The sequence below is a fragment of the Bufo bufo genome, chromosome 6 (genome assembly GCF_905171765.1).
Source record: "Bufo bufo chromosome 6, aBufBuf1.1, whole genome shotgun sequence".
Taxonomy (NCBI): domain Eukaryota; kingdom Metazoa; phylum Chordata; class Amphibia; order Anura; family Bufonidae; genus Bufo; species Bufo bufo.
Genome location: NC_053394.1, coordinates 346,217,690 through 346,241,143, shown reverse-complemented (window position 1 = coordinate 346,241,143; position 23,454 = coordinate 346,217,690). Strand labels below are relative to the sequence as shown.

The 23,454-nt window shown below is 42.1% G+C and overlaps 1 protein-coding gene across 4 annotated transcripts in view; it reads right to left on the bottom strand.

The window, feature by feature from the left end:
• Positions 1 to 23,454, bottom strand: part of LOC121004148 (protein-glutamine gamma-glutamyltransferase E-like) — a 59,332-nt gene that overhangs the window by 16,442 nt on the left and 19,436 nt on the right. For all 4 annotated transcript variants that reach the window (XM_040436283.1, XM_040436285.1, XM_040436284.1 and 1 more), the window contains exons 5-10: positions 20,862 to 20,990; positions 17,045 to 17,219; positions 15,163 to 15,298; positions 12,015 to 12,118; positions 4,023 to 4,265; positions 3,508 to 3,822 (exon numbers count right to left, since the gene is read on the bottom strand). In XM_040436283.1, the coding sequence (XP_040292217.1) occupies positions 3,508 to 3,822; positions 4,023 to 4,265; positions 12,015 to 12,118; positions 15,163 to 15,298; positions 17,045 to 17,219; positions 20,862 to 20,990 (1,102 nt within the window). The remainder of the gene's footprint in view (positions 1 to 3,507; positions 3,823 to 4,022; positions 4,266 to 12,014; positions 12,119 to 15,162; positions 15,299 to 17,044; positions 17,220 to 20,861; positions 20,991 to 23,454) is intronic.

Genomic DNA, 23,454 nt, shown 5'->3' with positions numbered 1-23,454 from the left:
TAAAGTATATAAAGAAAATTTCTTGGGAACTCCACAACTGATTTTCACAAGACAGGTATCATGTTAATCAGCAGGATTAATGCTACTAAAGAGTATGCCTGGTTTAATAGAGTTGATCCTAATCAAAGGTGCACTTTAAATATGCCAGTTCAATTTTTCCTTTCATCTTCAAATAATATGAGCAAGATGCAGTACAATTCAAAACAAAGATACCATACATAGACATATGACACATTCTTATTTTATTGTATTGTATTGTATTGTATTATTGTGTTCTGTAAACATTTTTACGTGTATAAAACCTAGTTTTGGCTGTACATGTATACCATTGTTAATAGTTATATAGGCCTGCATCATGACCAAGAGTATTTTCTAATATTGTATAATACTAGGGTTGGTTTACTTAAATGCCCAAAATTGTATTTTTGGGACCCAGGATTTTAGTCCGAAAAAGCCTGGTCAGATATGTGTGCCCACTTTGGAGCCTTGCTTTTCCAGGTATGCAAGATGAAAACCCCCAGGTATAGCCAAAATGGCTGTCCAGATCTCTTTTTAGCCCCAACTCTAAGGAGAGACATACACTTCAGCTAAAATAGTAGAAAAGAGAAGATGTGGAATGAGCATCTGCAGTATTGGTCTGGGTCTTAAAGGGATTGTCTAACTTCAGCAATACATTAGTAAGTGCTTGTATTAACTTTGCCTACATGATAAATGCAATTTGCTGTGTGAGACAACCCCTTTAAAAGGTGTTGAATGCTCTGGACATCCAATTTTGGCACAATTAAAGGTAACATGTTGATACACAGTATACACACCTTCTGCTTTAATTAGCTCTGCTTGGCTTTTCCACCGTGGGGAGTATGGTTCCTATACACTTTATATGGATCTGTACTCCACACCCTGGAAAAGCTGTGCAGAGTTAATAAAAGCCAAAGGTGCAGAGCTCTCTGAGAAGCACTACTAAACCTTTGTGAATTCAGCAAAGGTTTAAAGGGGTTGTTTATGATTGTTATGATTTTTTTACAGACCCCACAGTATGGCCAGACGCATGGTGCTGCTTTGTGGGGTCTTCAGGTTCCAGGTCTCCACACGTCAACATCTGGTTTGATCACTGCAGCCAACAACTGGCCACAGTGGTGATATGTCACCTGTGCAGCACATGAACAAAGGACTTGCTGTATGGGTGACATGTCATCACTGCGGCCAATCATTGGCTGCAATAGTCACATGCCCCACATCAAACTGGATGTTGACGTGGGGAGACCCAGGACCTGCAGAGGTAGTGGGGGACAGTGATGGAGCTGGAGCTCAGCGACAGGGATAAGGTAAGTATGATTACCGCGGGTCTGGCCACACTGTGGAGTCTGTAAAAAAAATCATAAATGTGAAAAAGCCCTTTAATTACCTTTTAAGAGTCAAAGTTACCAATGCCACATATTGCCCTACCCCAGTAGTCATTATTGATTACATTAGCAAAATATTAAAATGATAAATTAAATGGTTTGCCTGATTTAAAAAATAATTTTAAGCACCTCATTAGGACATTATAAGTAAAATGAAGAGTAACTACAAGGAGAGCCTCCATTTTCAAGGACCCAACTTGTTGGTACATTACCATTGATTTAAAAAAGAGTCTGTCAGCAGTTTTGACCATGCTAAATTGTTGATAGCACTAGGCTGGAGCTGGGGAGAGCAGTACAAACATACCTTTTGTGGAACTTTTCTAATCAGGAGTAGTGTGAATATGAAATTTTATTCTGCCAGATTCTGGTTATGCAAGTGCCCAGGAGGCATAACTTCACTGTTCATTTAGCTGCTTGACAGCCCCTCTCCTCTGAGTGGAGGTTATACTGGTCTCCTGTTGGATGCTACATTTGTCACAGAGAGAAACAGCTCAATGCAGAGCAAAGAGACCACTTCATAGTAAAGCACCACCTTCTGAGCACTGGCAATTGTAGCATCAGAGACCTGGGGGCACTACAATGTGTAAATAGTTTACATTGCTATGTATTTTATTGTTTTCTTCTGGCTATAGTTACCAGCTAGGAATGGATGGCAAAGGTTGGCAAGGAACAGGGATAACCACCCTGTTCCTACCCTCTTAGTAGGAGTGGGCTGGACCTGCTTCTTGCCAAGAGGAAGAGTTACTGTCCAGATACAGAGGGGGTGATGAAGCATCTTGCGGAGCTCCTGCTCCTATTATGGATTCTCCAGAGAGAACTACTGCCATTTACCTCAAGTAAAGTCTTGAGACGCTAGACAGCAGAGTGAACTGCTACCACCAGCATTGACAACACTGCTGCTGTGAGGGATTAAGGCCAAGACACCTATCACCAGGATACTGTTAGGTACCACCTACATGCTAAAATTGTCATCATCCAATCTACCTCCATATCTTTACTGGTGCCAGAGAAAATTGCACTTAAAATCTGCTGCTACTGAGTTTCCCTGAAGTTGTGTTGCACTTAGTGAAGAACTCTTTGTTACATTTAAAGGAGTTAGCCACTTTCTGGCTATTTATGACCAATGTGTAGGTAAGATGACTATATGACACTTTGTAATATAGTCTATGTTGATTTTCTGTGTCATTTGTTATATTTCATAAGTCATGTCTCCTTCCTGGGCAAATCTCACAGAAAACCTGTCCATAAGATGGCCGCTGATGGAGGGTCATATGATCAGGCAGAAATAACTCTAGGCACATCACTCATCATTCTCCACACAAATACATATCATCTGCCATCTGCACTTGCAATGTTGATTGCACCTTTCTTACAGGTGCAGTGTGTTTGAATGGAGGAGACTGACTGATTTGCCTGGTCACATGACCTTCAATCAGCAGCCATTTTATGGAAAGGACCTCTGTGTGGACAGCACAAAAGACTTGACCAACAAAGGAGAATACCTTTTGAAATTTGGAAAATGGTGCAGAATTTCAACAAGGACTATATTAGTAAGTCTCATATAGTCATCTTACAAACACATTGGTCAACAGTAGCCAGAAAGTTTATCTCTGGCCTCATTTTTCACTATTGTATTGCCACTGCATTGATCCCCAGGAAAGGGAGTATACCATGACAAAACACTTCAGGACCACCACCACTCATCCTCTGCATCAGCTCCTCAATGGCTTGCTGAAAATGTCATATTCACACTACCGCTGATGAAAAAAGCTCAACAAAAGGTATGTTTGAAATGCTCTCCCCTAGTCCCTACCAAGTATTGTCAGCAGTTCAGCATGGTCAAAACTGCTGGCAGACTTTATTTATTTATCACCATGAAATTCTTCATTTTTCTTCAGGTGGTGCTGCAGAAGAATTGACAACTTGCTATTCCCACCTTCCAACTTCCCTCCAACCACAGGTGATCACTATGGATCCCAGCAGCAGGAATCCTATAATTATCTTTATGTTTAGGAACCTTTCTAATGTTTTACAGGATTGTATTAAGCAGGCAACCCCTTTAATTTATGCAATTGTAAAATATCAAAGAGCGAAAGCCATGTACCTTCATTTGGGCTGAGGTTCACAGTCACAGAATGGTTGAAGAGCTTTCGTCTCACAGCCTTGTTGTAAACAATGGCAGCTGCGCTGATATAGACAGTGACATTTCTGTTTTTCTGACTTAGGTTCTTGAGAGTCAGGATTGCTTCAATGTCATCTCCAACCTTGGGTGATCCAGAAACTGATATCTCACCAGATACTTCAGCTTCACGTCGTGAGGCAGATGCAGAATTTCCATCTGCAGAGAATGGTACAAATCCTGATCCCAAACCACTCAACCGCAGAGCTTTATTGTACGTTTGCCTATCTTCTGATGAACCTAAAGATGTAGAGAATATTAATATTTATTTACTCGATGGTCTCAAACCTGTGGCTCTCCAGTTGGGAAACAACATATTACCAGCATTGCTTGACACCCTGTGGCTGTCCACATGTTAAAATCCACTGGCTGGACAGCCAAAGGTTGGAGTCCACTACATCATTGGTTTTGTTTATTATGACGAAGTAAGAATAAAGTACCTTCAGGAAATTTGTATTCACTTGTGATATTGGTGTAACTATCATTCCCCACAGCCTTGGTGCAGATGAATAGTCCAACATTTGTATGATTTGTTTCTCCGATTGTTTTTCTTCCGTCTTTTTGTACAATCACTTTAACCACATTTGCATTTACTTCCGAATATACAAACCGAGTGTCATATGGTGTATTCACATCCCCTTCTTTCACTGCTTTTTGAGATGTGGGGCCCAGTTGGAAAATGCCTATAAACAGAAATGTGGATCTTACATATAAAGATACTGTACCAATGTGCTGCTCATATTATATGTTACTTGACACAAGTAAGCAGTTAGAAAGGATATGGAGGCCAATTTTTGGAATTGCTTTAGACTAAAAATTCTGAACCATTGTTGTTATGCAGGCTGCATGTATTTCATTACATGGCAGGCTGCAGAAGGCTGTTCAGCGTGAAATACATCAGTTGGGCTGTATGATGGCTCTTCTGATCTCCTGAACGCTCATGTAGGACCAAATCCAGGAAAACGTTGAACATTTCTAATTTTAAAAAAATTGTGTAAATTAAGTTTTTCCCTTAATACATGAAATTAAAAAAAATGGCGCAAAACTGTCCATAGCCTTTTATTTTGCATGTGATGTAATGTTATGTGTAATGTGCAATTCCTGCCAGGATTTAGGGCAGAATAGACCTCTTTGGCTCACTGGTGATGTGCTGGATTATATGCTTACAGCCCTGGTAAGGTTACTTCTCTCCTGCTGCATAATGTAACTCAAACAGAGGGACAAGATTTGAGGATAGGCTCGATGGAGGACTAGTAGGGCTGTAGCCTGGTCCATTCAGGAGAGTGGGACAGGCCAGCCATGGAGGTGTCATCATTCTTATGGAAAGGAGGGGAAAAAGAAGAAGACTGTAGCTGGGCTACTGCCAACCATGGCTAAAAGAGAACACAACTAGGACATGATTTCTGTATGGTATGAGGCACCCCCACGCAAGTGGCCCTGTCATGGCTCCTGAGATGGTCATCAATTTCCTTTGGTTATAGCTCAATAAATCCCACTAAGTAAAAAAAAAAGCCCTGCTATTAGGTAGTCCATTAACCTACATAATGGTTTCCAGAGTATGTATCAGGCAGAAAATTAAGGACTACCATATTAACCTATTAGAAGTTTGAATCAAGATTTTTGGAGGAGGAGTTGACTAAGGCCTGTATTACACCAACAGTTTATCTGACGAATATCGGTTTAATTAGACCAATAGTTTTTTGTGTAATAGGCTTCAAGGAGGCCACATGCGTACGAATTCACACCTCAACCAGCCAGTACGGAGGCCAGCTAATCCTACAGGAAAACCTCTCTGTAGGGGGTCTCAGCCCTTGCCCAGATCTATCATTTCCCCCCATACATTATGGATTTGGTGGTTCCAAAGGAATTATGAATCGCCCGTCCATCCCAGGCATTAGTCAAATATATTTATGTGATCCTGGGGCAAAGACGAACATGCCCATGGTCATAGGTTGGAGGTTGGGTGCAGGGAGAGGAGATATACATATCTCCCACAGAAATCAAATACCGGTACCATGCTTGGACTATTGGTAGCTGGAACCCAGGCGGATCCATTGGTCCCAGAACCACCTCCCTGCGACATTCCGGTCTGGAGCTATGAGCCCTAATCAGTTTTGTGGCTCATTTGCTGCCAGCCCCAGAACAGGGGGAGTGGACCCCTCCCAGATGCCGGGAGGGGCCGGCTACAGGTCAAAAGGCTCGTGCCAACAAGCGGGCGTGTCTTTCTCTGAAAGGGGGTCACATCGTGCCATGTGTTTGGAGAGACCTGGAAACTGCTGACATCACTGCCCCTACATGACCACAGGCAAGGACTACTCCACTATCATAACCCAAAGAAACATTCATCTACCCTACTGATTTGTACTCTGTGTAATCCTGTTTGTACCTATATCACCTGTATTTGAAACCTCAGACCACTGTATATATTCCTTGTGTATATTGTGTTTTCTAGTGTGCCCTTAAGGTGATTAAATATATAATTTAATCTTGTGCTGTCTTGTATCTCGATCACGAATCCCCACGTCCATGTTTCGGCCTAGTTATGAGCTACTGCGGGTTGGTTTCTCACTCTATATAATCCCATTAGCGGACCAGGCTTATATCGAACGAGAAGCTGGTGGCAGATTTCCCGGGCTGAGGAAGCGCTGTTTCACTGGGGCAGTGACCAGGCTCCCTCAGCTTGTTGCCTCTCTGTGCGTCTCTTGAGCTCGACGTAGTTGACGTCAAGTGGGCACAAGGTGTGGTATCCCTCACACAGGGCTAAGACAGAAAGTTGACATTTGACACCTAGGACACTGAGATCCTCATAGACCTCAACAGAGGCCTAAAGAGTGCCCTTCGGATGATATATGTCAGTATTCTCTCTTTTTTTTTTTTTGCTTATGGAATAACACACCAGATGATACTATCCCATACAGAGACATCCAATAAAAATAAAATATATACAGTACAGACCAAAAGTTTGGACACACCTTCTCATTCAAAGAGTTTTCTTTATTTTCATGACTATGAAGGCATCAAAACTATAAATTAACACATGTGTAATTATATACATAACAAACAAGTGTGAAACAACTGAAAATATGTCATATTCTAGGTTCTTCAAAGTAGCCACCTTTTGCTTTGAATACTGCTTTGCACACTCTTGGCATTCTCTTGCTGAGCTTCAAGAGGTAGTCACCGGAAATGGTCTTCCAACAGTCTTGAAGGAGTTCCCAGAGATGCTTAGCACTTGTTGGCCCTTTTGCCTTCACTCTGCGGTCCAGCTCACCCCAAACCATCTCGATTGGGTTCAGGTCCGGTGACTGTGGAGGCCAGGTCATCTGGCGCAGCACCCCATCACTCTCCTTCATGGTCAAATAGCCCTTACTTTCAAAGTTTTCCCAATTTTTCGGCCGACTGACTGACCTTCATTTCTTAAAGTAATGATGGCCACTCGTTTTTCTTTATTTAGCTGCTTTTTTCTTGCCATAATACAAATTCTAACAGTCTATTCAGTAGGACTATCAGCTGTGTATCCACCTGACTTCTCCTCAACGCCACTGATGGTCCCAACCCCATTTATAAGGCAAGAAATCCCACTTATTAAACCTGACAGGGCACACCTGTGAAGTGAAAACCATTTCAGGGGACTACCTCTTGAAGCTCATCAAGAGAATGCCAAGAGTGTGCAAAGCAGTAATCAAAGCAAAAGGTGGCTACTTTGAAGAACCTAGAACATGACATATTTTCAGTTGTTTCACACTTGTTTGTTATGTATATAATTCCACATGTGTTAATTTATAGTTTTGATGCCTTCAGTGTGAATCTACAATTTTCATAGTCATGAAAATAAAGAAACCTCTTTGAATGAGAAGGTGTGTCCAAACTTTTGGTCTGTATTGTATATATATATATTTTTTTTTAAATGGGATCCTGTAGGTGTCAAAAGCCAAAATATGCCTGCACACTATATAATGACCACCACTGCAACACACCTTGTGTGAAAGTATCAACTATTGGGATGTTCAGAGTTAAGAGCGTCACTTCATTTACATCTTTAACCCCTTAGGGACCCATGACGTACCGGTACGGCATGGTTCCCGAGTCCTTAAGGACCCATGATGTACCGGTATGTCATGTGTTGTTCCGATCACCGCCGCTCGGCTTTTACCTAGTTTGCGGCTTTTAGGCTACTTTCACACGAGCGTTCAGGTGTCCGCTCGTGAGCTCCGTTTGAAGGGGCTCACGAGCGGTCCTGAACGCAGCCGCCCGGCCGCAATGCATTCTCAATGGAGGCGGATCCATTGAGAATGCATCCGCCTGCCAGCGCTCAGCCTCCGCTCTGCTCAGTGAGCGGACACCTGAACTCTGCTTGCAGCGTTCGGGTGTCCGCCTGGCCGTGCGGAGGCGAGCGGATCCGTCCAGACTTACAATGTAAGTCAATGGGGACGGATCTGCTTGAAGATGACACCATATGGCTCAATCTTCAAGCGGATCCGTTCCCCATTGACTTACAATGTAAAGTCTGAACGGATCCGCTCAGGCTACTTTCATACTTAGAAAATGTTCTAAGTTTTAATGCAGACGGATCCGTTCTGAACGGATGCAAACGTCTGCATTATCGGAGCGGATCCGTCTGATAAAACATCAGACGGATCCGCTCCGAACGCTAGTGTGAAAGTAGCCTTACCTGGTCCGGCGGTGGTGCCATCGGGTCCCCATGGGGCTGTGGGGAAGACCCGATGGCATGGAAGGCAGCGCGATGCCTTCCTGAGGCATCTGCGCTGCCTTCCGGTGAAGAGCCTGTGAGATCCAGCCCCCTGGATCTCACAGGCCCCGGAAGCTGTATGAGTAATACTCGCTGCATTACTCATACGGCCAATGCATTCCAATACAGAAGTATTGGAATGCATTGTAAAGGAATATACCCCCAAAAGTTCAAGTCCAAAAGTGGGACAAAACATAAAGTGAAAAAAAAAGTTGGAAAAATAAAGTTTTCCCCCTAAAAAATTAAAAGTTTCAAGGTAAAATAAACAAAAACTTAATTTTCCCCAAATAAAGTAAAAAAAAAATTGGTAAAAAATAGGGGAAAAAAAAAATTGATACATATTAGGTATTGCCGCGTCCTTATCGACTGGCTCTATAAACATATCACATAACCTCACCCCTCAGAGGAACACCGTAAATAATTTAAAATAAAAACTGTGCTAAATAAACCATTTTTTGTAACCTTACATCACAAAAAGTGTAATAGCAAGCGATCAAAAAGTCACACGCACCCCAAAATAGTGCCAATAAAACCGTCATCTCATCCCGCAAAAATCATATCCTACCCAAGGTAATCGCCCAAAAACTGACAAAAATGATGTCTCTCAGACTATGGAAACACTGATTTTTTTTGCTTCAAAAATGAAAATATTGTGTAAAACTTACATAAATAAAAAATGTATACATATTAGGTATCACCGCATCCATGACAACCTGGTCTATAAAAATATCACATGATCTAACCTGTCAGATGAATGTTGTAAATAACAAAAAATAAAAACGGTGCCAAAACAGATATTTCTTGTTATCTTGCCTCACAAAAAGTGTAATATAGAGCAACCAAAAATCATATGTACCCTAAACTAGTACCAACAATACTGCCACCCTATCCCGTAGTTTCTAAAATGGGGCCACTTTTATGGAGTTTCTACTCTAGGGGTGTATCATGGGGGCTTCAAATGGGACATGGTGTCCAAAAAAACAGTCCAGCAAAATCTGCCTTCCAAAAACCGTATGGCATTCCTTTCCTTCTGCGCCCTGCCGTGTGCCCGTACAGCTGTTTACGACCACATATGGGGTGTTTCTGTAAACTACAGAATCAGGGCCATAAATATTGAGTTTTGTTTGGCTGTTAACCCTTGCTTTGTTACTGGGAAAAATGGATTAAAATGGAAAATTTGCCAAAAAATTTAAATTCTGAAATTTCATCTCCATTTGCCAATAACTCTTGTGGAACACCTAAAGGGTTAACAAAGTTTGTAAAATCTGTTTTGAATAGTTTGAGGGGTGTAGTTTCTTAGATGGGGTCACTTTTATGGAGTTTCTACTCTAGGGGTGCATCAGGGGGGCTTCAAATGGGACATGGTGTCAAAAAAACCAGTCCAGCAAAATCTGCCTTCCAAAAACCGTATGGCATTCCTTTCCTTCTGCGCCCGTACAGTAGTTTACGACCACATATGGGGTGTTTCTGTAAACTACAGAATCAGGGCCATAAATATTGAGTTTGGTTTGGCTGTTAACCCTTGCTTTGTAACTGGAAAAATATTATTAAAATGGAAAATCTGCCAAAAAAGTGAAATTTTGAAATTGTATCTCAATTTTCCATTAATTCTTGTGGAACACCTAAAGGCCCCTTTCACACGGGCGAGTATTCCGCGCGGATGCGATGCGGGAGGTGAACGCATTGCACCCGCACTGAATACCGACCCATTCATTTCTATGGGGCTGTTCACATGAGCGGTGATTTTCACGCATCACTTGTGCGTTGCGTGAAAATCGCAGCATGCTCCTCTTTGTGCGTTTTTCACGTAACGCAGGCCCCATAGAAATGAATGGGGTTGCGTGAAAATCGCAAGCATCCGCAAGCAAGTGCGGATGCGGTGCGATTTTCACGCACGGTTGCTAGGAGACGATCGGGATGGAGACCCGATCATTATTATTTTCCCTTATAACATGGTTATAAGGGAAAATAATAGCATTCTGAATACAGAATGCATAGTAAAACATCGCTGAAGGGGTTAAAAAAAATAAAAAAAATTTAACTCACCTTAGTCCACTTGATCGCGGCCCGGCATCTCCTTCTGTCTCCTTTGCTGAACAGGACCTGTGGTGAGCATTTTACAGGTAAAGGACATTTGGTGACGTCACTCCGATCATCACATGATCTTTTACCATGGTGATGGATCATGTGATGACCGGAATGACGTCACCAAAGGTCCTGTTGCTGCACAGAGATCAGATGAAGACAGAAGGAGATGCCGGGCATCGCGATCAAGTGGACTAAGGTGAGTTAAATTATTTATTTATTTTTTTTAACCCCTCCAGCGATGTTTTACTATGCATTCTGTATTCAGAATGCTATTATTTTCCCTTACAACCCTGTTATAAGGGAAAATAATACAATCTACAGAACACCGATCCCAAGCCCGAACTTCTGTGAAGAAGTTCGGGTTTGGGTACCAAACACGCGCGATTTTTCTCACGCGAGTGCAAAACGCGTTACAATGTTTTGCACTCGTGTGGAAAAATCGCGGGTGTTCCCGCAACGCACCCGCACATTTTCCCGCAACGCCCGTGTGAAAGAGGCCAAAGGGTTAACGACATTTGTAAAATCAGTTTTAAATACATTGAGGGGTGTAGTTTATAGAATGGGGTCATTTTTGGGTGGTTTCTATTATGTAAGCCTCGCAAAGTGACTTCAGACCTGAACTGGTCCCTAAAAATTGGGTTTTTGAAAATTTCTGAAAAATTTCAAGATTTGCTTCTAAACTTCTAAGCCTTGTAACATCCCCAAAAATAAAATATCATTCCCAAAATGATCCTAACATGAAGTAGACATATGGGGAATGTAAAGTAATAACTATTTTTGGAGGTATTACTATGTATTCTAGAAGTAGAGAAATTGAAACTTGTAAATTTGCAATTTTTTATTTTTTTTTGGTATATTTGGTATTTTTTTTATAAATAAAAATGAATTTTTTTAACTTCATTTTACCAGTGTCATGAAGTACAATATGTGACGAAAAAAAACAATCTCAGAATGGCCTGGATAAGTCAAAGCATTTTAAAGTTATCAGCACTTTTGCAAAAAATGGCCAAGTCCAGAAGGTGAAATAGGGCCGAGTAGGGGTTAAATGGGGGTTAAATGGGTTTTCCGGCTTCACAATATTGATGGTCTGTCTTCAGGACAGGCCATCATTATCAGATCGGTGGAGGTCTGACACCCTGCAGTCCAGGTGACCCCACTGCCGGTATGAGCACAGCACCCCACTTACATGGTTACAGGGTAATCATAGCCCCATTTAAGTGAAAGGGATGAAGTTGTCATTACACTGCACCTCCGCTACCATGTAAATCATGTGCAGGTGAACAGTGAAGAGGCTCCAGCACCACTGCCGCTTCAAACAGAAGATTGGGAGTTTGCTCGGAATCCACCAATACAAAAATACAAGCCTCGTACCCATAAATTTACTGCCTGACACAACTTTTTAGGTATCTCTATAAGATGTCTCAGATTGATATTGAACTTAAAGAGAAAGGGAAAGGAAGCACGGTAGTTCTCAGTCCATGTGCTTTTCTATATCTTTCAATGATATAAATTGGAGTTTTGTAAAAAAAAATATATATATATCATTTAGATAGACAACCCCTTTAAGGGCAACAAGTGTTTTACTGTGTTTTACCATCACTCATCTCTTGAGGAGTTGAATCATAGATTTGCCATCCATTATATCTTGAGTCAAGACCAGTCCGGACAAGCCAGGCCTCATTCCAGCAATGGAAATTCCTAGGAAAGATCATAGTTTTACTAACCGGAAATAAACATCTTGTCGCTTTATATGATACTCTGACCATCATTAATGTTAGTGAATACAGATAGAGAAGACCTAAACCACGTCCCCCATGTAATGTACATAACTGTAGCTGCTACAAGATGGACAACGTGCTTTTTTTTTTTTGGAGGTGGGATTTGAGTTAATAGACACCTATTTGCCATAGGAAACAGCATGTCTTGCCCTGGAGGACCTGTCACATCTGTACATTACATGGTGGGCTGTGTAATTCTTAATTTCACCTGTGGTGGTGCTGTACTATAACTGAACAGTTGTTTCTGGATTCCCTCACGGATTACAGTTGATTGCCAAGGATCCCGGCAATAGAACAACCTAAGCTCAGCTTATCATTGATGGACTGTCCAAAGAGGACTACCCCTTTAAACAGTTACACTGTTTAGTTCACTGTCCGCTGAATAGGAGTCCGGGCTATAAGGACTAATCAATATTTGTGACCTATCTATTGACATGTTAGCAAATCATAACCAATAAGAACTTACATTTAGTAGAGAACAATAATTTAGGCTACAAGGTATTATATAGTATAGATGCAAAATCTAAATTTGCCGATTAGTTACTTATTCTGTGCATTTAAATATCTCATTAAAGGGAACCCGTCACTGGGATTTTGTGTATAGAGCTGAGGACATGGGTTGCTAGATCGCCTCTAGCACATCCGCAATACCTAGACCCCATAGCTCTGTGTGCTTTTATTGTGTCAAAAAACCGGATTGATACATATGCAAATTAACCTGAGATGAGTCCTGTCCCTGACTCATCTCACATACAGGACTCATCTCAGGGTAATTTGCATATGTATCAATCCGGTTTTTTTACACAATAAAAGCACACAGAGCTATGGGGACTGGGTATTGCGGATGTGCTAGCAGCCATCTAGCAACCCATGTCCTCAGCTCTATACACAAAATCCCGGTGACAGGTTCCCTTTAAGATACTATAACTTACATGAAAGCACAAATAAGACAAGTAAAGAGACTGTGATTTCACACCAACTTTAAAAAAATGGCTAATGGCTCAGGGGTAGGCAACCTCCGGCACTCCAGCTGTTGTAAAACTACAACTCCCAGCATGCATACTTGCTCTGTTTTTCTAAGAAATATCATTGAAATGAATGGAGCATGCTGGGAATTGTAGTTTCACAACAGCTGGAGTGCGGAAGGTTCCAGACCACTGGTCTATACCTTATGTATAGTACTACCATTACCTTTGCCACTAGATTTCAGTATATACCACTGTGCATAGCACTATCATTACCTTCCCACTAGATGTCAGTATATCCCACTGTGCATAGCACTATTATTAACTTCCAACTAGATGTCAGTATATCTCACTGTGCATAGCACTACCACTACCTTCCCACTAGATGTCAGTATAGCTCACTGTGCATAGCACTACCATTACCTTCCCACTAGATGTCAGTATACACCACTGTGCATAGCACTATTATTACCTTCCCACTAGATGTCAGTATATCCCACTGTGCATAGCACTACCATTACCTTCCCACTAGATGTCAGTATATACCACTGTGCATAGCACTACCATTACCTTCCCACTAGATGTCAGTATATCCCACTGTGCATAGCACTACCATTACCTTCCCACTAGATGTCAGTATACACCACTGTGCATAGCACTACCATTACCTTCCCACTAGATGTCAGTATACACCACTGTGCATAGCACTATCATTACCTTCCCACTAGATGTCATTATATACCACTGTGCATAGCACTACCATTACCTTCCCACTAGATGTCAGTATATCCCACTGTGCATAGCACTACCATTACCTTCCCACTAGATGTCATTATATACCACTGTGCATAGCACTACCATTACCTTCCCACTAGATGTCAGTATATCCCACTGTGCATAGCACTACCATTACCTTCCCACTAGATGTCAGTATACACCACTGTGCATAGCACTACCATTACCTTCCCACTAGATGTCAGTATACACCATTGTGCATAGCACTACCATTACCTTCCCACTAGATGTCATTATATACCACTGTGCATAGCACTACCATTACCTTCCCACTAGATGTCATTATATACCACTGTGCATAGCACTACCATTACCTTCCCACTAGATGTCAGTATATCCCACTGTGCATAGCACTACCATTACCTTCCCACTAGATGTCAGTATATCCCACTGTGCATAGCACTACCATTACCTTCCCACTAGATGTCAGAATACACCACTGTGCATAGCACTATCATTACCTTCCCACTAGATGTCAGTATATACCACTGTGCATAGCACTATTATTAACTTCCAATTAGATGTCAGTATATCTCACTGTGCATAGCACTACCATTACCTTCCCACTAGATGTCAGTATACACCACTGTGCATAGCACTACCATTACCTTCCCACTAGATGTCAGTATACACCACTGTGCATAGCACTATTATTACCTTCCCACTAGATGTCAGTATATCCCACTGTGCATAGCACTACCATTACCTTCCCACTAGATGTCAGTATATACCACTGTGCATAGCACTACCATTACCTTCCCACTAGATGTCAGTATATCCCACTGTGCATAGCACTACCATTACCTTCCCACTAGATGTCAGTATACACCACTGTGCATAGCACTACCATTACCTTCCCACTAGATGTCAGTATAGCTCACTGTGCATAGCACTACCATTACCTTCCCACTAGATGTCAGTATATCCCACTGTGCATAGCACTATAATTACCTTCCCACTAGATGTCATTATATACCACTGTGCATAGCACTTCCCACTAGGTATCAGTATATCCCGCTGTGCACAGAACTACCATTATCTATCCACTAGATGTCAGTATATCTCACACATAAAGTATATGGGAGCTTCCATCCAGTTGTTCTACACATTTGCAAATGTCCAAAAATGCTGATAAAAAAGAAGTCATTGGTAAGTGAAGGCAAATGCTGTGATTTGGTTGATGATGTAGTAATATAGCACTTACCATATACTATCATCACTTTCTGTCACGGGCTCTCCATTCACATCATAGTATTCCTCAATACTCAGGCTACCATTTGTGTCATGGGCAGAACCGTAGTTTGTGATCACTCGACTGGGAATCCCAAGTGCTCTGCTGACTGAGGAGATGGAGATATATGATAAAACATTTTTTTCTTTTCATGCAGTTATGTCCCAGGTGGTGAGTTAAATTGATTTCAGTTGAAACCTGGATAGGAGAAGAAGCTAGCTACTTCCTCCATCATTCATGCCAACAAGTCCCTTAAAGGGGTTATGCCATGATTGATGTAAAAAAAATGTAAATCAGATATCATATAGTACATGGCAATTTCTTTCTAACAAAGCTAGAACCAGCCTTGGACTCAGAGATATCCCTCTCTGGAGTGTGTCCTTTCTGCAGTAGCTCTCTCTTTATCACAGATCAGAGGATGTGTCCTTTCTCGGGGGGAGTGTCCTTTCTGCTGCAGCTCTTTTCCTGTAACTGCCACAGCTTCTAACAGAACATATGGCTGGTGGCAGTTGAACATTTAAACTGAGCATGTGTGACCACCTCAGTGAAAAAATCTAGAATATTTTTCATGACATAAACTCTTCATTAGGATGAATATTTAGGATGGTGTCTCTCAGCAGTGAAAAGGATGGGAGGAGTGTAAAAGCTAAAAGGGAGACCTGATGTAGGCTGGGGAGTAAAGGCTCCTTTATACTGCGATTGCGATCTTGGCCATGACACCCATGGCGAGCCACAACCCCAGAATCACAAAAGAGTCCCACCGTATTTTTTTTTTTTTTTTTTAGCTATTCTAGGGTCGCAGTCCCAACAGCTTGTGAGACATGCTCCATTTAGTTCTGCACTGCTACGTAGCGAAGATGTGCAACGAGTGTAGCGGCCAAGATTGGCTTGTAGCCCCATCCTTACTCAGGTCAACCGAGCAAGCAATTATCACGAACAAACTGTTTGTTCCTGATAATTGCCTGATCATCAGAGTAGATGAAAGCTGCATTTACGTACATGCTGAATGAGGATGAGCGATTGCTTGTCCCCCTATAGCTTCATTGTGTCTGGGCAGAACCCTGTTTACACAGGACAATCTACTGGTCACATTATGAACGAGAGTTTACTTGTTTATCGGGTGCACACAGGTCAATTATTGGGAATGAACTTTCATATGAACATTTCTTTCCCATAATTAGCTCAGTGCAAGACCAACAGGAGTCAGCCACACTTCCAGCTCCAGTGCAACTACAAAAAAAGAGGGTCAGTCAGCACATTCCAATGCGCAGGTGCCCGCTGGCTAGAAACACCTGCACATTGGGATGTGCTGACTGACCCCCTTTTTTTGCAGTTGTACTGGAGCTGGAGGTGTGGCTGACTCCAGTTAGTCTTGCACCCCTGACCAGCCTTTCTGCCCCATAGGCTGATTTTAATTAGTGTAAGTATAAAGCTGTAGCCTGATCTCCCTGCATTCATTGGAAGCTGTCTGGTACCAGGAGAGGTATAGAGAGGGCTCAGCATGCAGGTTGGTACCTGCATTTCCTGGATTTAATGTAGGCCTTTATGGCACCAAAAATGGTAAAAAGCAGAGTGGACCCAGCATGCATGTGGAACCTGCACTCCCTGAAGGTTATGGTGGCCATTATGGCACATAACAGGTAGGATTTAGTGTTAGGTTCCCATCTTATAGAGATCGCCTTGACGTTTGGCAGACGGGCCCAAATAATTTTGAACAAAATGTATTTGCCAAGAATCTCAAATTTATAAAAAGATTTTTCCTCTAATTATGGCATTAGTGTACTTTATTTGTGTTTGCAGAGTACTGCTGCATTGTGTTTTTTCTTCTTATTGGTTCAGTCAGCATTACACTTACCAGTGCAGAGAACACCAGCAAATACCCAGCATTGACCATATTTAACTGGCTGTCGTTGCTCGTTCCAAGCCTTCAATAAACCAAGGCTTCCATTCCAAGTGCTAGGGTTTGTGCCACCAGAATAATCTCCACTCCAGTTTCCCATCACCACACCATTATCGTCTTTACTGTTGACCTGGGAGGAAGGAACATGGGATTAATCCAGACCAGATGGAAACCAAAGTTACCCTCCCGGTGGGACAATACTGCAACATGATGACATTCAGATAACCCAAAACCTAGAATAATGAACAGGCTAAAGTCAACAATTACATACATGCATGTAATAGACAAAATAAAACATGCCCAATGCAGCTTTTAGTATAGGTTTTGTGGTGTATGCATCTTCTAATTAGATGGAGCTATTTCATGCACAAAAAGCAGTACATTTATATAGATCCGAAAATGGAACGGAGCACAGTAGAAACTTGTTCCGAGAGACCTTTGTGAAGTTCAGACATTCGGACAAGTACATCTTCCAAATTTAGACCTGACAGTAGTGTTGAACCAAGCGAAGCATCCAAAGTAAAATTCGGTCTTAATTTTAGGAAAAAATTGATTCTAAACAAAGCAAAATTTCCTTGTGCTTCATCGTAACAAATAATTTTTCCTAAAGTGGCGGTTGGAGTTGTCTTAGAAAGAACGGGAAAAAAAATACTCACCTCATCCACTTGCTCACGCAGAGGCAGCCAACTCCTCTCGCGGGTCTTTTTCTATTAAAAAGAGGAGTGGACTGTCTGCAAGGCAATTGGATGAGGTGAGTGATTTATTTTATTTTTTTAACCCAAAAGGCCATATTGCACTAGCATATTATTACCGTTCTTAACAGCCAATAGACGGGTGTACTTCTGTCTAAGCTGCAATTAAAAACAGTCCCATTGATTGATAGGCTGAATGGGGTTTTTACATAGTGATTTGTGATAAATTAATTCTTAACAAATCTCATTTCTTGTCAAACTTTGGCGAAGCAGCCAGATTGATTTTTCAAAACGTCACTCATCGTTACCTGACAGTGATGAGCTGATATCTCTGGGGGGGAAGCTGGTATCGGCATTTAAGTTGGCAAACATGTAATTCACAGTCCTATAAAGTCCTCCATGGCACAGAGTTTTATATTTGTAGCCATCCCACACATGGATGGAAGTCCTAATTGTGGTCTTCTACCACAGTAGGACCTAATAGTATATACCGATGATTGTGTGGACAGTAAATCTGTGATCACATATTATATTTGTTTCCCTGTAAGACTAGGTTCACATTTGCATTCAGTAAATCCAGTAGCCTGTTCCGGCAGGGGAGTAGGCTACTGGAATTACTGTATCTCGCATACGAGACACTGCCGGGTTTCCAGCATAAACACTGGCTTTCTGCTGGAAAAGAACCACTGCATGCAGCAGTAGAAAGCTGGCATTCTTGCTGGACACCTGAGGGAACCCATTATAGGGAATATGCCAGATACAGTAATTGCCAGAACAGACTACCGGATTTAACAAATGCAAATGTGGTTTTAGCCTTACCAACAAATAAAATATAAAACTACTGTGTATTATTGATTTATGTCTTAGCATTAAGACGATGGTGACATTGCTCGTCTAAGGATGCTGCCCTTATAAAGAATATAAAGGTTATGTACACTTTTTTTTTTATGGGTCTTTATAAAAAATTCTGAGCCCTTTTCTCTGTACAGGGCTGAGTTTATGTAGCAGCAGGATCTGAATTTTCTCTCTGCTCCATCAGATAGCTAAACTGAGGGGCTCCTTATCTCTGATCTATGACCTTATATACACTCATTATAGCTCAGTTCTTAGCTTATTGATATGAATATGGCTTAAATAAGTGTTTATGACCTATTGGTAATTTAAAGATAAGGGTTGGCACAAAGTGAAGGTTAAAGTACATTCACTCTGCTAAAAAAACAACAACAACTATTAACCTTTTGTGACAGAACTGCTCAATATTTTTTAACAAAGACCAATTGAAAAAATAAGACTTTTAGCCCAAATGAGTAAAATGCAATCACCCCTTTATGCACTGACTTCATGGGGAGCTAGTGATAGGCTTACAGCAGCCAATCAGAGGAGGCAGAGCTGCAGGGGGAGGGAAAGAGCAGCAGCCTGAACCAATGATGATGCGGAGGTGTGTCTCAGACTACCTCAGACGGCCTGTGGGTACTGTAGCTAAAGTGTAGTCACAGATCACAGCACAATACTAATGGATCTGAGCTGAATAGCAGCCAAGCAGCACGCACTGAAAAGATAAACAGCAAGAAAAGAAACACCTTGGGGTACTATTGACTTATATATCATTTTTAGCTCCTGACAGGAGCGTTGATTTGAGGCCAATTCTGGTCTTTGTCAGAAGGGGTTAATATGGAAAATAAATTGATGGAAATGAATTGCTAGATAACTTCTGCTTTCATGAATAGGTAACTGCACTGGCAAGAAAAGCCATCGTCTACTACAGAGCAACCCCTGCATTCAATTTATGCTAAGCTGTCCTGCCAAAATATCATTAGTGCCACACACCCTGGCTCCTCAATGTAATCACTGTTTTAACAATATTTAGAAGGCTATTTACCAGCTATCTGAGTTGGCTGGAAAATCATTTTCTCCTAGGGCTTCATATTAAATGAATATAATATATGTAGGATACGAGCCAAGAGCAACACACAAGAATGCTGAATAGTAGGTTCACATTTACATGTTGCCAGGACTGAATATCTTCAGATTAGGGTACAGATGTAGCAAACCTTAACTCAATACTTGATGAGTTAAATGCACAGCGGCAACAAAGTTTTACCTTTTTCAGTTTGTTGTGCTAAGTTTAATATTTTGCTGCAACTGTGTATTCAGTGTCAAGTTAATGGGATTGTCCAAGATCAGAGAAATATGATTGAGTAATCGGCTCTCAACATCAACAGCTTGCAGCCAATCATTGGCCACAGAGATGACCCGTCACCCATGCGGCACATAACTGGGTCAAGTGCAACATGGATGACAGGTTACTGCTGTGGCCAGTGATTGGATGCAGCGGTCATATGCCACCCGTCAACAGGTTGTTGATTTCTGCAGAGACCAGAACTGCAAAGGCAGTGGTGGAGCGATGGAGCTGGAACCCAATGGCAGGGTATGATCAAAACTGAGAGTCCGCCCGCTCTGTGAGGTCTAAAAAAAAGTTGGTTAACCCCTTTAAGTTTCACACCTATAGCGGCCCTGCAAGCTGAGTTTATTTTTGTGTTGTTTACTTTAGGGGGATGGGAGCAGTGTGGTCCCTTGGGGGTGAGGGGCCTAGAGGTCAGGGTTGGAGAATCCATCTCAGCCTGGACCGTTAGTGAGGCAGGCTGAGCCAGGAGGGCCTTCAGCCAGTCTTGTCTTGGAAGACTTTAACAGGAGATCCATTCTTGGATTTTTGCAGGCTCCCAGCGGTGTATTCACAGCACAAGGAACCGTACCGACTGTGATACACTAGAAAGCAAGAGACCAGAAGCCTAGAAGAACCCCACCCCTAATCCTCTGTAAGCATAACACTTTTAAACTGTCTCTGACCCTAGATTCTAGAAGCTTCCTAGCACCCATGACCTCTACCCATAGGCCATAAATGCCACTTTTGTCTTGTTTACTTTAGTTTTTTAATATTTTAATTTTTATTACATTTCCAATGAGGTCGTTTTGTCAGATGTTGCCTTTAGCTCTCTAATTCAAACACTGCGAAAACAGAATCAATGCTGCGGGCATTTATTACTGTATTACTAGTGCACACAACCCGTTTAGACACTTACTATGGCACTCAGGACCCTGCAGATATGTGAGGGGTCATTGCGTCGCCTTACATCCTCCTGTTGGTTTCTTCTGAAGCTTAAGGTTGAATCCAGTAGGAGAAAGGTGGTATACAGAACATTTTTCTGAAACTAAACAGAGGTATATTGTTAATTGAGGTTAATTAGGAGTACTACCTTATCGTACAGTAAAATTAAGTGATGGCACTTTAAATAACGAATGTAAAACTCAACTTCTTTATAATACCGGTTTATTTTCTTTTTGTATTTCCAGTTACACGTATGTTTCAGTAACATGTAGACAGATCTTCTATTCTTGCTGTGAATTAGCTCATGGCCTGATCTGCTCATAAACAACCAAAAAACCTCAGCAGTAAAGCTCAACTATCCAGTGCCAATGGTGTAACTAAAGAGAGTGCAGAGTTTGTAGTGGCATCTGGGCCCTAATGCCTGTTGCAGTAATGATGTGACGGTATAGGTCATGTGACCACTGCCGCCAATAACTACTGCAGTGATTGGCTACAGCGGTCACATGATGTACACCGTGTGACTGTTACAGTTTGTAAACAAGCAGCGGTAGGAGGATCAGACTAGCAGCACATAGAACAGCGCATGAAAAAAAAGATAAGCATAGCATCCTTTTTTTATTTTTTATTATAGACCGTTTAGGGATTTGTTCAAGATTTTTAATTATCTCAGACAATCCTTTTAATGGCCACTCTGCCACATGATGTCACAGTGTGTTTTATCTAGCTACTGTGACATCACTATGTTTATGATCCCAGTTCAATGACATCACTGTGTTTCCTATCACTGTCACCGTTATCTCTGTTCTATGACATCACTATCCACATTATTGTTATTATTATTCAATGATGTCACAGTACGTGTTATCCAGCTACTGTGACATCACTGTGTTTGTTATCCCAATTTTATGACATCACTTTGTCACATGATCTCTGTCTAGCTGGTAAAGCTATGTTACAGATCGGGACAAGTGAGAAAAACCCTTAAAGGCAATCACCTAAAATCATTTGGTTGCTGCCTAGTAAGCATAAATTGTGCTGGTGCAGTCATCTTATAGTGTCTGGGTCTACATGTCAAACCATCAGAGGGGTTTTCCGGGACTTAAATATTGACAATTATCCATAGGACAGGTGTCACGACGGGGAGTGGGGAAAACCCCCCACCGTGCAATAGCTGAGGCTGCAATGCCAGATAGCAAGGAACAGGGAGCAGATCACCTCCCAAAACTTCCCTCAACAGGCCCTAGTCTCCTAGCTGTATGAGCCCCCTTCAAAGGTAAGGGGACTCATACCCACGTGCCTAGAAGTCTAAGTATCCCTGCATTGCCCTACAGCTGGTGACAGGGCAGAGAACACCTGTTCATCCAGGACACGGATGACAGGCATCTCCAGAGGCCCAGTAGCTGGCAGGGTGCAAGACTATAAACAGTACGGCAGGTAAATAGCACAGCAACACCACAAATGCTATCAACTCTTACCTGCCGCAGCCGAGATGGAAGGACGGCACCAACGACAACCCGAACCTCCCTGCGGCTACAAGAAGCATGAAGGTTCCAGGCTGGGAAGCACACAGTCTTGCATATTGCTTAAACCCCTCCAGTGCAACATACACACACCAAAAGTGACTCATCAAGCAGCCATGATGGTAACAACACCACAAGTACCAGACATGGCACACCACACTAGACGTACAACAAAACCAGAGAGGAAGGGTACAGGAAACAGACACAAATAATAACAATGACAACTAAGGGTGGCTCACACAGCATGACACATTCAGCCAGACTGACAACAAGCAAACTCAACCTGACCTTCAGGCTCCACCACACCAACGTATAAGGAGGCCTGAGGTCACACTCACCACTCCTAACACACACAACTTAACCCCGTGCACACCAAACTGAGAAAGTGCACACATACAAACACATGTTGCCAGAGGCAACCGCATGCATTGACAGCGAGCCACCTAGCAACAAGCTCCGGCTGCTACACTGCCAACAACATCATGCTGCCAGCGGCAACCACACGTGAGTCTACAAACTAACAGCCCTCACCTGCGGTAAACAACCAAACCTGGCCGCTGGCAACTGCATGCGGCTCTAAGAGTCACAACCATGACCATAGTCGTGACAACAGGTCATCAATGGCGATCGGACTCCCAACACTCCTGATGATCGACTGTTTAAGATGGCTGCAACACTCGCACTTGCATGGGACTGAGCCTCACAAAGGCCACGTGACTGATTGGCATGACATCACAGGCAGAACAAAATGCTGCAGCACTCACCCAGATCTACACCAATCACATACTACACATAGTAAAATTCTTGACCACGTGGGAATGCTTGCACGAGCACTGCCCCTTTCCCAGGATTGTCCCAGCAAAATCAGGATTGTTGAGACAGATAAGTCATCAATATTATAGCCCCTTTGAATATTATGTCTTGGCTAAAATGAGTTTGAGAATGATGAATATTGCTTTGTTTCCTTTCTAAAGCTTTATAATTGTTCATGCCTCATAGGCTGTTTTGTTACATGTGAATAGCTGCATCTCAAAAACGTAATGGTTG